Raw genomic sequence first — 16273 nt, forward strand, 5'->3', positions numbered from 1 at the left:
ATCATTCGTTCACAACGGGTGTGCATTTACTTTTCAGCCGACCCTCGTTAAAACGAAACTTGATTGTCACATTTCCTGAACTAATAATAAAATATTTTGCTAGATAGCAATTGTAGGAGTTAATATTTTCGTCTATAAAGAGCTTAATCTTTTGCATTTATTTTATAATTTTCGTATTTAATTCTGTATCTCTTACAGAATACATAGGAACGTTATTTTCAGTTATATAAAACTTCAACAATTTCATTATTAATTTAAAGTGTAAATATCGCAAGTTTCTACAGATCCTTTGGCTAAAATTAAAACAGTAAATTATAAAAAAGTGATTACCAGTTGTTACCATGCAAATTGTATAATCAATAGACTCCAAATCTAATTCAGAAATCCAAATATTATTTTCACCACAATAAAATTATTAATGAAGAATATAAATTTATATTTAGTTTCTGCGTATCACAATTGATGCACAAACTTTTTATTTTGCATAAACATCCGGAATCTAATAATCAACAATAATATTGTAAGACATATTTATTGAATATTCGAATATATACACAATCTATTTACACTACGTAAGGTGTTCTAGAATTTTTCCTGAAGACATTCATATTAAATTATTATATAATATATATATTTTCCTAATACTAGATACTACTTTACCACGAAAAGTTAATGTAATAAATCTGTCGTTCGTATTATTCGTATACCTGGATATAAATATTTCTCATAGTACGATTCAATTTCGATTAATTAAAATAACAAATGTAGTCGTTATATTCTCGCTTCTCATAAATACAGAGTTAACAAAAAATGAGCTTATAATATACATTAAAGATGGTTTATTTAAGAGAAATAACGAAATGTAAATCGACTGTAAAAATCAGTCTAAAGAGAGCATAATACTTCGTTCTTATAGTTTAATTATTAGAAAATTCGCATAAATATGATTAATATAACACGTATCATAGTTTCATTGAATATCGTAACACAGAAACTTGATGCAGATAGTAGCAGCATAATCTATATGTAACTACTGAAAATTCGAACGTAAATGCTACAGTTAATGTTGCACTGAACAGCATAACATTACATTGGGTATTTTTGTTAACATTCGTTATCTATGTACTATGTACGTTACTTAATATTGTGTTATATGTATTGTTGGTTCTTCGCCCATTCATTTTAAGCACTGCAGTTCTGCGAGACAGAATTTATTATGCACATATCAATAATAAATGCATGGAATATACCCAAATATCTACGTTTGTCAAATTTGGAAAAGATTTTGAACTTAGGGGTCATTCCATGCCACTTTTTGCAGGCACCATCGTCGGTTTTGTTCTAATTGAAATATGTTGTAGTCCATGTGTGAAATTAGGGGGGGGGGGGTTAAGTCATCATTTTGCCGGTTTCGAATTTTTCTAGAAATGGCAGGCCTTCAAAGTTTTCAATTTTCGCCCATTTCGTCGAGCGCATCGCTATTCGTAAGTGAGGCACAAATTTTCGCCGAAATGGGCAAAAATTGAAAACTTTGAAGGCCTGCCATTTCTAGAAAAATTCCAAACCGGCAAAATGATGACTTAAACCCCCCCTAATTTCACATAGAGTACAACATATTTCATTTAGAACAAAATTGACGATAGTGCCTGCAAAATGTGATCGATTTGTCATGGAATGACCCTTACACGTTTTTCCTTTCTTAACACATTACCGACCGGTGATTATTGCATAATTTTTAAAAATCTATGGTACATGGCTAAACACTTTTTAATGGAACCTTCAATAGCAACAGCAATTTTCATTGTGAACTAACAAGTCACCCTCAAGAACGTCATCTATAATAGTTTCATTTAAGATTGCAATGTAAAAGAAAATTTCTATGCTTTCTTTTGGTACAGCACAATTACTGAAAATCCTTCCGGAAAATAGGCTTCCGGTAGGTAAAGTGTTAAAATAAATTTTCGCTTTTGTCGATTCAAGTTTCATCTTACCTAATTAATATCGAGGGGGGTTAATTCATGTTGTACTTGGTTGAGTGTTAGATTTACATTGTGCATCGTTTGCTCTAAGTTTTTCGAGCCTGTGCAACGGATCCATTAGGCTTTTTCCGTCGCGTCCAGCGGGATCATCTACAATATATAAACGTATATAAATTCAAATGACAATGTGGATAATGAACATAAATAATAAATTCGTTTCATTATTTTGCATACATTATTTACCTATCGAGTATTCATTATTAGTTTGTGATATAAGATTTTGATTCTTTCTTGCTTGATCGATATTTCTTAGTCCTTGTTCTATAAAATCTTGGAAGAATTGATGAGATTTGATCAAGAATGGTTGTACGTCGGCTTCAGGATATTGTAGTTTAAAATCATACAACTGTATTAAACCCTGTTCAGAAAGCCGTTTAAATACTATATCGCACTAAATATTAACAATAAAATAATACATAAAATAAATGATTCCACATACTTCTTGCGTGTGTTCCTTTGATCCAATCTTCTTAAATATTTCGGACAATTGTTGGTGCGTAAACTTTGATAAATGTTCTTGAGTCTTACCACTGTTACTTGATTTTATCGTTGTTCTCGGATTATTAATTTCATCGGGTTTGAAGGTCTGTTAAATTTTGGTATGTTAGAATTTTTGCATAGCGGAACGCGATTGTCATCACTGCACGAGTAATTAATTGAACTAACCGTGATTAACCTTATGAGATAGGTATGTAATTCCGATTCGTTAGTGTTGTTTATTCGAGTCAAATGACTGAGAATTGTGCTGCCTTTTATGCGTGTCATACTGTGAAGAATTGTCTTAATTGTCCGTAACGGGGTGTCAGATTTTCGTTTTTTCCACCACAGGGTTGGATAATCCTACGAAATATATCAGTGTTATCAAACTTTTTCGTACCACACAAATGAAAGAAATACGTACTTTCAAGGGAAGGAAAAGAAACTATAGAAATTATCGAGACTCTGAAGGAGAGGGATAGACAAACGCAGGGACAGTGTGGCAATACGGTAAAATAATGGCATCTAGGTTCTCTGTGATAGATATACACAAATATATATACGAAGTAAGGGTGCAGAGGTACCTAGAGGAGAAAGGAGGAGACAGTCAGAGCCTGATGGCTAGAGTAAGATGTGGAAATAAGGATGAAGGGGGAATAAATATTGGAGAAAGGAGGAAGAGAGAATAATGCATGATATGAGAGAGACACCTGGGGAAGCTAAAGCATCTGGCCGAGGACTGTGAAGGTGTAGAAAGAATAAATATAAGTATAGAAAATATGGTACAAGATAAAAGAGCGGGAGGAATAGTAGACTGGCCTAGAAGTATCGAGAGAAAAAGTAAAGAAATAACTAAAAGGAGAGAGGGAGAGTCAATATTAGATGTAAGGCCTTAGAAAGATTAACATCGATTATAAACAATAAGGCATAGGGTATGGCATAAAGAAAAAAACTGTAAATTAAGTCCAATTTCTTGGCCGCGAGGCCGAAATAAATAAATACTACTATGTACTACGTACTTTCAAGAAGCGATGGACTTCCAAAAGAATCGTATCATAATTTAAGTCGTCAGCCCAGTTAGGAATTGTTTTTACTATTTTCCACAAACATTTCATAACTAATTCTTCGTATTTGGAAGGTTCATTAGATTCAGCACATCCATGGAGCAACTTTATTAAAGCACTAAACATTGGAAAAAATATATTAGATGTATTAAGTATTTGTTTGTAGCTTCCAACATTAACAGTTTATTGGCCAAGTTCTTCAACGAGAAACAATGTCCTGCTACCAAGTTATTCAATTGTAATTATTTAATCACTTCAAATTGTTAAAATATGGATAAAATGATATGTCTAGAATGGACGACATAACATTCTTCTCCTAGCCAATCAAATGTTAATGAAAATATTAATATCTAGAACATTACCATATAATCGTGGTATGATTAGAATTATCTATTATTTTGCAAACAATGCTGTTAATCACACGATAATATACTTCAGCTTGATGTAAATGGTGTAACTTTTGCTCGGCTAACAAACTGATCATTTGGTCCACAAGTTCCTTCAAGTGAATCAGCGGTACGTTTTTCCCGAGAACTCCACTGTCGTAGAACTACAAATATCAGAATAGAAAAAGTTCACATAATCCTCATACAATCCTGACCAAAAATTAGTAAATCTTGTTTCTCATAACTTTATACAGTTCAATTTTTTCCTGAAATATTAGGCTGTTGCATATGAAATGTCCAATTTTAGAATGCAACTCTTAGAAAACGTTTCGATCAAGAAATTCTATCACAGTCTTATTTTTACCGTAATACAATCAAGGAACTTCAAATTTGTAGATAGAATACATTGGCTACAAAATTACGTTTGTTTAATGTCACTGCTAAAAATCGGACACTTCATATGCAACAATCTAATATTCAAATACTTTTTTGCGTGTTTTAGAAACGTGTAGCGCAAAGTTTATCATTTTCTTTACCCCTTATTTAATCGTATTAATCAGTAGTTAAGTTTTGAGAGGTATCTATGTACATATGTATATATTTATTCTTACCGATAAGATAACCATAAATGTGTTCCTAAAACCTTTGGAGATATCTGTTCCTCCTTGTTGTAAAGGATACGTTTGCAAAAGTTTCAATTGCATGTTTATCGAACCAATAAATTTATCTTCTTTTGATTGTAAATTCAGAACCTGATGGGACTTTATCAACTACAAAAAGTAAAATAAATCTATGTAGAACAAGTTAAAGTAAACAGTAAGTAAGTAAGACGCTCGGTATAAATACGAACATTTTCTATACTGTTCATCGATTGTATCGCAACAGCCAAGTCCAAGCTAGACATTGCAAGAATTTTGCGTTCAAGACTATCTTCTTTGCTTGCGTTAGCCGTATTCAATTGTTGTGTTACCATTGTCGATTTTGATACTAACAATCTCGGTGGGGAAATTGGTATCATTCTGAAATATACACCGTACGATAATATTATTATCATTGTAAATCGACATATCAAATTGATACGTGTGATCGGTATGAACGACAACTTTCTTCTTTTCATAATGGACCGACTACTTAACAAGTAGATAGTAAGTAAATAATTACTTACGGTACTTTAGGTAGATTCATTGTATTTGGACATTCGAGTAGAGCTTCGAGCTCATTTAGATTCACTTCCACAAGAACAGGGTTGTTGAATTTCACAGGAGCCTCTAATTCTATCTTTTGCAAATAATCCATATCAAGTCCAAATGGGCCCGTGACTTTTTTCTGCGGCGACGATGAATTACATCTAAATGATTAAATTGTGTATGAGTTACTGTAATAGAAGAAAGCGAACTAAAAAACATTTTACGACATTGAAAGATACTTTAAAGAAACATAGACATCGATCTGCATGATACCACCTATTTTGATTTATCACTTTTAAGCTATAAAATATCGACCTTAAAAGTCCAAAGAAAAAAGATTCTTAATCATATGTATCCTAACATGATATGTCCCAATGGTATGTACAAATAGTATGTCAAGTAATTGATAAAATGAACGCAGAACAAACGCAATTTGAAGTGCAATATTAAGAAGAAATACATAATTTAATTTATGAGAATGTTGGATATTTTAATTATACATATTATGCATTCTAATGATCTTATTAAGGTGAAGCTAATACATTGGTGGCCTTAATACTTTTCAATATGTCCATTCTTTTAAATTATACGTATTCATTTTTGTCATAAATGCATAAAATCCGCTGTTTAATTATATATATTTCTCATAAATTAAATAAAGTAATATTTGAAGAAAAGAGAAGAAAGAAAGATTAGAAAAAAATACATAGATACTGCAATTGTATGTGTTCCCACCACCATAGCGTGTATGACACACTGCAAACGAATACATAAGAAGCACGAACGTTTTAGTATTATCTTCATGATCACTTTGAGGCGAGGTGATGGTAAGTTTTACTGGCGATGTTTTTGAAGCTTTTTCATTAGTGATAGAACACGTCTGTATTTCGTCGGTGGTGCTTTCTACTGTTACTGCTTCTGTGTCTGTTACATTTTCCCTGAAGAAGCATTAAAAAGCAAAGACGTGCCAATATAAATAAAATAAAAAAATTGATACGAAAAACTAAAATTACATAAATATGGTATTAGCGTAGCATAGTGCGCGGGACTTACAACCCAGTATGATTTTGATACCGGTTTTGCACTAGAAATGTATGAATACCGAAACTGAAATAAATGCCGGTATATTGCTGACAACTATACATTTCGGTAGAAGATCTTGGTATAGTCAATATATACAGGGTGTCTGAACTTTTTCTGTTTCGAGCGGGGTGCAATCTAGTGCCGCTATTATGAAAGTCACATGAAGGTGCTCTTTATTTTTTTTAATAGAATAAAAATTCTAAAGAAAAATGTCTGAACTTATTTATGTCGAAAAACTATTACTTTGGGAGATATTTTAATTATTAAAAAATATTGTGAATCCCTATAATAATGAATAGTTCGGGAGATAATTGCATTTACTGATTAAAATGGGACACCCCGTATACGCTTTCAATTAAAACATCGATTATGATTGTACAGAAAAAAAGATATATTATACGTACAGTTCATTTTGCGTCTGTGGTGGTGGTGAAGCAGGCTCTGGTTCAAGTATTTCCTCATTTTCTTCTTCATAGTCTGCCTTAACGTCTTCGTTGGAAGCGATAGGAGTTGTACTTGTAGGCTGAGCAAGTTTGTTTGCTGAGGCTGATTTTATTGGGCGATTTTTAGCTGCCCTTTTGATACGTTCGTCTAATAAAGACTGATCTTTCTCGGATATCTACAAATGTAAAGTTAAGGAAATTGAATATACTAATTATTGTAAGTCTGCATTAATGCATTTTCTAATAATTTGTTACCTGGCCGATAAGCTTATACACTCGTTCTCCTTGAAGGAAATATGCTTGAACTATACAATTCAAAGCAGCATTCCGAACAGAATTATCACGATCAGCTATCTGTTTTGCTATTTCTTTCAACGCAACAGCTGGAGATGGTTGACAAACAGATAGTCCATAATTTTCTATGAGGGAACTTAGCTGATCCAAGCATTCTGAAAAAAGATATAATTATTTAATACCGCTCGATTATCTCTTTCAAACTTCAGGTTAATATATATGGTATTACCTGTTCTTTGCCGAGCATTTTTAGATTTTAAACCTTCCATTATATATGAAAATAACTTGCTAACTGGATATACCAACGCAATTTGTTTAAATAACGCACGAACTCCATTGCGCACTGCGTCTTTTGGATCGCCAATCTAACAAAAGTGTTCACATTATACGTACAAGTCACTGAGAAAAATACTCGATCAACAAGAACAGTATAAAGGAAATTTTACTTTAATAATGAGGTATGGAATAAATGATGCTGCTTCATTCTCTAACATATGATACTGATCCTCTATTAGTAGATTAAATACCACTCGTAAATATTCCAGACCTTTCAGTAATACCGAAGGATTTGTGTCGAAAAATCGTAATGTTAGCCACTTGAGGATTAGGTCTAAATTAGACACTAATGCTTTGCTATTGTTCGGCAAATCCTAAAATTTATAAAAGTATTTCATAAGTTGAAGTTTATTATAGCCTTAGCATTAAAGTGTGTTTGAATTCATGAGATTTAAATGATTTGAACATTTACCTCGGTTAATGCCTCGATAGCTTTAAGATGGTATCGGAAATCTGAATGAAACATATTTGATAACAAAGTTTTGTTTACATTCGCAGCAGTCATAAGCTCCTTCAAAAGTTCGACAAACTCTTCTCTTGGTGTAGTAAAATTCCATTTTAGAACTTTCAGTTTCTGCTCGTCGATTACTCTCTGATGTTTGAGATTATTTGTGACCATCAAAGGACTCGTGTCTGTATCATCATCCTTTTTACGCGCACTGCCAGGTTTTGCTGCAGCTTGATTCTGTTTTGGTTTTACTATTCCCTTTGCTGCTTTCACAGCTCCAGCACTCTTAACAACTTTTTGATTGCTTTCTTCTGCTGGCTGCTTCTTGGGTAATGGTTTCATAGGCAAACTCGGTCGAGATTTATCTAACGCAGCAAGCACCACTGTCCTAGACCCAGGCTTCAATTTCTCCGTGTTCCTAGCCATCGCTTCATACGAAAGATGGATCATATAACCCAAAACTGCTTCCTGAGCGTTCTTGCGAACGTCTGAATTACGATCCTCTAAATTATTATACAAGTATGGAAGACATACAAGAAGTTCTTCTTTCGGTACTTGCTTAACGGGAATCAATGGTAATTTTTGTGCTAACCAATTCCACAATTCAGCTCGGAGCACTGGTGATCCAGACTTTAACGCGTCACCTATTATTTCTCCATCGAAAAATTCTTTATAGCCGCACTGGTCTCCCCATGTGTTTATGCACGATATCGCCGCTGTTCTAATCCAATTTTTACTGTCGCCCAAACATTGTATAAAACCGGGAAATAGAACTCGGATATGCTGCTTTGCTGGTGGACCCATAGCCACTGCCAATGCCTGACATAGGCCCAGGGTCGATTGTGCTATTTTACTGTTACTATCGACCAATCGCAGAGCCAATCCCTGGGGCAAATCACCAATAGAGCCCTTTATAAATTTCGCATCAGAAATGATAGCATTCACTTTTTGCAAGCCCTCATTCCGCACCTAGCATTCAAAGAAAATTTCAATTGGCAAATATTCCTAGAGGTAAAATAATCCCAAATATCGATCGTAAATGTTAAATATTTAATTCAATGAGATGCTTTCGGTGCTTTCGAGGAAAAGTTTTTAGCAACAAATTGCTAGATTTACTAAATGATCGAAACGGTAGCGCCGGAAGCATCATTAAATTAAATATTCCTAGAGGTGTGTGAGAACCCGAAAAATTTTGGGATTCCCGAATACATCGAGAGATTCCCAAGAATTTATCGTAGCTAATGCAAGACTCACTTTCCAATTTTTATCGGATAATTCATTCAAAAGGCCCTCCGTAATTTGATTACTGACATCGACTCGTGGAATAAGATTATTAATATCGAGCTCGCTATTACTAGAAGATTTCTTATCCACTTCAGCATCGTCGTCATCGTCGTCGCTTGTTTTGCCCTTTTTGCTTTTTACTCCACGAATCGGTGCTGGAGGACTTTCGCCGTTGTGCTACGAAATAATGATCTTGTTAAGTAAGTATTATACAATTTCTACAAAGACGTAACTTGAGTAGCGGCGTTACCTTCTCGCATTCTTGCTCGATTTGTTGACGCAGGGCAGGTTTCTCATTTTCAAAGAACATGAGCAGAGGTTTCCCCATAAACATATATAACGTACCTAGCAACGTAATGGCTGAAGTACGAACACCAGGATTCGTTGCTGCAACTGCTTTTTTCATATTATCCATTAATGATTTAACATTGATACTAAAACACATATATATACACACTATGAACATTACAGCACTTCCTTACTCCAGTTGTAGTCTTTAAACGAATTAAATACTTACACACAGCCAAATTCTACGAGACCCCTACATACTAACGATAACGTCTCTTGTTGAACTTTCGGATTCTTCTGATTAAAAGCAAACGATACTATCTCATTTGTCACGTATTCGAAACTAGTTGCTTCCGAAATTGATAGAAGACATTCAGCTGCGACCGTACTATTTTTCGCATCTCCCAATTTCTCTGTTATGTCCATAAGACAATATTCGCAGACGGTACTGCAAGAAAAATAGTTAGTTAATATGAACACCTCGTTCGAACGTAGAATTAAATACACGAATCTTACTTCGAAAACGGGAAATTCTCTGCCAGATACTTTACTATTTCTAACCGCAATTTCAGAACTTGGAAATTTGTGTCTTTGAAACCGGGTTTCTTTGCTAACGTCCGTACAAGCACTTGTGTAGGTACTTCTGATGGATTCATTTGTTTTACATTCTGAAATAGAATTATATTATAGAAACATCAATGTGTGTACAGAACTCCGTCTATCCGAATTGTCAAATATAATCCCCGCCTTTTCTTATAAACCCTAATTAATTAACATCTTGAGTCTACAGCACGTAAACGTCACTCAAATCTGACATAAAAGAAACTCACAGACTTCTTTACGACATCCTAATTAAATTAAACTTATAGTATACGTCTTTTGCTTCATACTATCAGTCTAAATATATTTCTTCTATCGATCGTATTTGCTGATAATAAATTTTTAAATGTTTTCGGCGCAACGGTTCGACCGTTTATTACGAATTATAAAGCAACTTCGCTAATTGTCAATTTACAGACGCGATTCAAATAAATCTTGAAAAAGATCCAAACTGGGATCGAAACATTGATTATGTTTGACAATTAGCAAAGTTGCTTTATAATTCGTAATAAACGATCGAACCGTTGCGCCGAAAACATTTAAAAATTTAATACTATCAATCTTGTTGTAAACTTATACATATAAAATGTGTAATAAATAAAATCTATTTGTATTATTTATGTTGTTTACGGCCCAGTTTGAGCCGGATAAACCAATCCACGGAAGCAATAATTCAACGACATTTAATAATTTAATAATTTTTATAAATGTACAGGAAAAAAAAGTATATCTTTTACCTCTAGAAGTTGTTCGACTGCAGATAAGCGGGTCTTCCAATTAGTATCAACGAGACCCGGAAGAATATCTCCTGGTAAATACTGTACAGCCATTTCATCTATTTCTTCGGCACTATAATTTTTTTCTGTTTGAACTTTCGTAGCAGATGACTTTTTGGAAACAGCTGGAAAAAAGAAAGTAAGTGTTATCTAGTGTGATCTTAGTATTTATTATCAATCTTTAATGTTTGAATACCTAAGTTTGTCAACGATGAACCAGATGGCTTCTTAGCTAAAGGTTTCTTATTTATGCCTGTAGTCGGTCTCTTTGGAGCTTTGAAATCCGACTCTTTAGCTTTCGCTGCAGATTCAATTTTACTCGGCGCCGTATTTGGTCTATCAACCATTTTCGACGTGTTTTGAACTTTAACGTGTATTACAGCTTTGTCTGCGCATTCTTTGATCTAACAAACAAAAACGAACGCGCGTGAATAAATTCTCTATACAATGCGTTCCTTAATAGACGATGTGTCTGCACTGAATTGTACAGAATGAACAGTCTTCAATCATTTAAAGGATAATGGTATATCTGAATCGCGAACAGAATGTTAAACTAATTAAAATTAACAGTTGTTATTTAAAAAGTACCTTTGTCATCTTCAGATTATCGATATCTGTAATGAATGGTGTCATGGCTTTCTCGCCAACTAATTTCATTGCTGTACCAAGAGCATCTGCAGAAGCATCTCGAACAGTCGGATCTAAAAGACATTTTTTCAGCGTTACATTATTGCGTACATTTCAATTACTTAATACGTTAAAAAGAGGAACGATCCTATATAAAAATTCCATTATAAGATATACCTGACTCATTCAATGTTTTCAGAAGTGCAGCAGTGTACGCCTTTAATAACTTCTTATTTAAGCTTTGCGGTGGTGTATGAGAAAAACATCTTGCTAAATATGCAGCCGTTTCTGATTTGACTGCAGGATTTTTATTTTCCAAAGCTGCAAGTGTGTCCTCCAGTAAAACATCAATAGAAATCTAATTCACAAACGGAAAGTACAACATCATTATTTACAATGTCTAATAAGTATAGTGAGGTGCAATTACATATTATCAGAGATTTGTTTTTTCATTTTCACTAGATTTTGGCTATAAAAAGTCTAGAAATTCATATATTTTTACAAAACATGCGTGCTTTTAACGTTCAAGCTTCCAAATCAATAGCTACTGTTCCACAAATCATCAGTTGCAACGAAATATGAACAAAAATATTTGGTGGATCGAATTTAAAATACTTTCTTTGAAACTCACACTAAGAAAGATAGCATCGGCAGCTTCTCTGAGTGCTTGTACAACGTTCTGTTTCTTTTCACGGAACTTCTCTAAAATTGATGAAAGGCAAGCAGTTGCATAAGGTTGAAATCGCCTTTTAAGACCAATAGCTAGGCCAGTTAGACATTTTCCAGCGAATGCAACCACTAATACGTTAGTGTCCTTAGATATAACCTGTTCGTAATATTTTAAATATTAGGTAACATACTCGTAACGCATTAAACGTAATTAAATTACGAATTATTATTTAATTACCTTTTTCAGAGCTCTTACTACGTCTCCGTAATCACCATTTTCTAGCTTGGGACTTTTTACAAGAGCCTCTAAAGCTTCTAATGCATCTTTCCTCTCTTGCCATTTCTTAGCCTCAAGTTTTTCATAAAAATCTTTTGGAAGTTTAGAAAGAATGTCTACTGGCTCTAATAATTCATAAGGATCAACATCTGGCACAGAAGCACCATCGCCATCATCTTTGCCATCTTAATCAGAAAATGTTTTACGTTACAAATCGAAACACAAAAATGTTTGTACAAAAAAATCATTTCACGCTTGTTCACCTTCAATGATATCAGTTGTAGAACTTGCAGCACATATTTGCTTTGGTTTGTGAGACTTCAGGAAACGAACCGGCACAACTTTCTCTTCTTTCAAATTATTAAACTCTGCTTCTAATTCCGTAATTTGTACTGGCTTCAATGTATTCAATTGTTGTTTCAATGGAGCGCCTATCCACCTAAATAGAAAAATAGAAATTGTGTTACACAAACAATTATGCTTTTCCAAGATAATTTCACAGTATTAATAAAACATACCTATAAATCTCAATGACCATGAATTTTCCTTCGTCTCTGACTGCTTTATCTCTGTCCTCAAGAAATCCAGGAATCTTTTTTAGTAGAGGCTTTATATTAATCACTTTTGGACCGAATTGCCTGTGTAAAAGAAATAATCGAGGAATATTGTCATAGTACACGTACAGTAATATTTAGACTGCGGTTGATTACGTCATCTTTATGAAGAAATTAGTTGGGTGGAACATAAAAGTACAACAGTAAAAGATTTTAAAAATTCAAGAATGTTGTAATGTTGCTTTTAATGTAACAAAGTCGTTAAGGGATGATATAAATTTTTATGTTGTTCCTGCTTTTCGCAATCAATGCAAAACATTTTTATTTTGCATAAAAATCTGCTGTCTAGTAACATTTTACACTTTACCTCATTTTAGTTGTAAAAATCAATAATATTTCGTTACCTTAATGCGAGCGTTAAGGTGTTGATACATGCAGCAACAATTTTTGGATTTTTAGCTTCTGTTCCCTTTAACAGTTCTTCCTGAACAGCTTCGTGTTTCTCAATTTCGACGTACATCAATGTTATTTGCACTGCCAACTCTTTCGTCTTAACTTTTGGGGCTGCGATGCATTTAGTAACTATTCCGTTCATAACTTCGCCAACAGTCCTATAAAATTGTAAAGAATCTGTTTTATCTAGAACTTTAGAACTAATCTGTAGCATAGAAATTACAAACACATGTGTTCGTAAAAGCTATTAAATTCATTTTGATGAATAAAACTTACTTTCCTGCTACCGCAGCATTTTCAATAAATGCTAATGTTGCTTCCAGTCCTTTCTCTTGGACTATAGCGTTACTGTCTACTACAAACTTTTTTATAAATCCTAGGAACTTGTTCCACTCAGGTGATTTTTCATCGTCGATACATTGAAACGTAGTCACGCATTCGTTATATCCATGCAAACGTGCTCTCCACAGCTGTGTAATATCAATATAAGAAATTATTGTAAATATAAATGTATTATGTTCAGATTAAAAGAGATTAAACTGTAGGACATGTTACCTTGTGTGCACATCGTTCCTCTAACGGTAGCTTAACGTATTCTGTATCTTGTTCCATATTTTAAAAACTGTGAAAACGACTAATTTACATGAAACTTGAATAACATTAACAAATATTACATATGGCTTGAGTTGTAAGTTAGAAACAATACAAAGACAAGCGATATATTGTGAGTACAGATATAGCACATCAAATAATTAACAGAGAATTTTGTTATATATTCGTTAACAAATAAACAATTTTCAAATAATCGGAACTATAGCTAGAAGTGTCATAAGTTACAACTTGACGTTATTTCCAAACCTTATAAGGCAGTAACTGAAAACCTAGATTTCATGACTACGTTCGGAAAACGAACACATTCGGACGACACATTTCCGTCGCAGAAACGTTCAAATCGTGATATGAAGAAATGCCTTTTGTTCTACGAAAATATGCTGCACGTCGATATGTTTGAATACTAACGATTCATACATTTCGTTAAATGTTGAAAGTAGTAACAATTTGTTGTTGCAGATGTTCCGTGCTGGGACGAACGAGCAAAGACAATGACGACTTGTGACAGTTGGACATTTCGAATATTAATCGAAAGGATTCATGATAAAAAATTCGAACTTACCTCACAAAACGAGGATGTACGAGAATAATTTCCGACAGGACAGTCAACGTTCGTAGAAAAATCGTTGACTCAATACATTAGAACCGTTCGAGCAGCCTGGCTAAGGTTCACTATGACCTTTCGGCAAACGTTGGGTCTTTACATTTAATTTTCGGACGGTCTTCAAGATCCTCGTTGCAACCGCCAAGACTAAACGTAAACGAAAAGACAAACAAAACAATCTTTCGAAACTATGAATTTTGCGAACCCGGTCAATGTTGCAGTTCACCGGTTGCGTCGATAGATGGTACTGAAAGCAAATTTCTTTTGTCCCGAAGCTGGTTTCGTTCTCTTACCGTTATTTTCAAATTTTGCAAAACAAAAAATGCAAGATTTGCTTCTGTAACTTCTTGTTCGACATTTAGAAAGCTGACACGAATTATAGTACTGAAAATATTGCTGTTAATTAATTTTGTAGAAATTTCTATCTTGCAAACGATTGATACGAAAGTCTCGGAACGAATAAACTTGTACAGACTACTACAGAGACACGATGCTGTCTTCTTTTAGAGTATTGGTATATACATGTGCAAAACAGTAAATACCTCCAAATTTACCTGCATCGTTGATCTATAGATAGTTTGCTAATAATACTATAGTGATAGGAGAATTTTAAGTACTTCTTCAAACTATATATATAATGTAGTATATTGATTCCATATTTATATATATAGTAAAATAAATACATATATATAATATAGAAGAAACGTTGGCCCTACGAATGCAATTGGAAGGCAGAGTTTTACGATTTCTTAATTTATAGATTATTATTTTTCACATTATTTGTAACCATTTCTTCAAGAAAAAAATAAATGCATAAAAGAAATATTGCCCTTACAAGTGCAATTAGACGCTAGACTTTTATGTGAATTTTATCTATGTCTTTTAATTTATTATAAGTAGACTACGGATCTTTATGCAAAATAGAAATTTCTTACCTGATTTGCAACAAACTGGAGTGCAACAGAAATGTAGTTTCTCGTTGAGAATAATATTACTATATATCTAATATTTTTATTGTTTTAAATTATACCTACTCATTTTTGTTATAAACGCATAAAATCCGCAATCTAATTATAAGTTCCACATATTTATACACATATCTTTTTTCTAAGTAATATTTAAATTGGGAACCTGCTAATGTTGTTACCTATCGTACATAGTATGTAATATTAGTTTAATTTTAGAATGTGATTTGAAAAGTAATATAATACTATCTCCCTATAATTATAGGTATGTTTATTATGTGGATTATACATACATTGTACATAGAGGTAATTCATTTAGAATATTGACTTGAAATAAAGATAATCGGGTCTTGGAATTCTATAAACTAAAAAAATGCTCGAACTGAACATGTCTATTAATATAGTTGAAGAATTTGCAAGTACTGTAATAAAACCATGATGAAAGGTGATTTAATATGTTTGATAAGTAAAAAGTATACATTTGATTACTAACTAAATATGCAACAATAAATTTTTTGTGGATACGTTTCGATTGCTAGTTTATTACAATGGAATTATATAAAACAAGCGAATATTACCCGTTACATGTACGAATGTGTTATGTTCGTTAAATCATGAATTGCGGCTACAAGATACTAAATTGTTCTAATTGATATACAAACAAAAAAAGTTTTATATTATAACAATTATCGATTTATTGTTAGAAATACTACGTCAAGAGGGTACATTTACAATCTAAGGTAATGCTTATAAAATAATAGAAAATCGTTCGAACCTATGCAATACATATAAAAAAGTTACAGTAAT

The 16273-nt window shown here is 33.2% G+C and overlaps 1 protein-coding gene across 3 annotated transcripts; it reads right to left on the minus strand.

Annotated features, from left to right (window-relative positions):
- Nucleotides 1–516: 516 nt before the first annotated feature.
- On the minus strand, nucleotides 517–14938 carry Msps (msps cytoskeleton-associated protein 5). 3 transcript variants are annotated; one of them, XM_076433470.1, is made up of 32 exons: nucleotides 14460–14937; nucleotides 13841–13907; nucleotides 13562–13755; nucleotides 13237–13443; nucleotides 12797–12916; nucleotides 12542–12717; nucleotides 12240–12463; nucleotides 11964–12158; nucleotides 11510–11690; nucleotides 11294–11406; nucleotides 10902–11109; nucleotides 10667–10830; nucleotides 9846–9997; nucleotides 9559–9777; nucleotides 9292–9475; nucleotides 9012–9218; nucleotides 7722–8726; nucleotides 7420–7623; nucleotides 7203–7338; nucleotides 6935–7128; nucleotides 6641–6855; nucleotides 5939–6091; nucleotides 5132–5314; nucleotides 4817–4985; nucleotides 4578–4736; nucleotides 3943–4130; nucleotides 3536–3698; nucleotides 2706–2879; nucleotides 2479–2625; nucleotides 2223–2397; nucleotides 1992–2129; nucleotides 517–1197 (listed from the first exon to the last, which is right to left on the minus strand). In XM_076433470.1, exons 2-31 carry the CDS (start codon nucleotides 13895–13897, stop codon nucleotides 2017–2019), a joined length of 5979 nt encoding a protein of 1992 aa, XP_076289585.1. In that variant the 5' UTR covers nucleotides 13898–13907; nucleotides 14460–14937; the 3' UTR covers nucleotides 517–1197; nucleotides 1992–2016. The 3 variants fall into 3 exon arrangements, with proteins under 3 accessions (XP_076289585.1, XP_076289586.1, XP_076289587.1); XM_076433471.1 differs by lacking the exon at nucleotides 5939–6091 and having other exon boundaries at nucleotides 14460–14776; XM_076433472.1 differs by lacking the exon at nucleotides 517–1197 and having other exon boundaries at nucleotides 1538–2129; nucleotides 2214–2397; nucleotides 14460–14938.
- Between the last annotated feature and the right edge of the window lie 1335 nt (nucleotides 14939–16273).

This window comes from Lasioglossum baleicum, chromosome 11 (genome assembly GCF_051020765.1).
Source record: "Lasioglossum baleicum chromosome 11, iyLasBale1, whole genome shotgun sequence".
NCBI classification, from domain to species: domain Eukaryota; kingdom Metazoa; phylum Arthropoda; class Insecta; order Hymenoptera; family Halictidae; genus Lasioglossum; species Lasioglossum baleicum.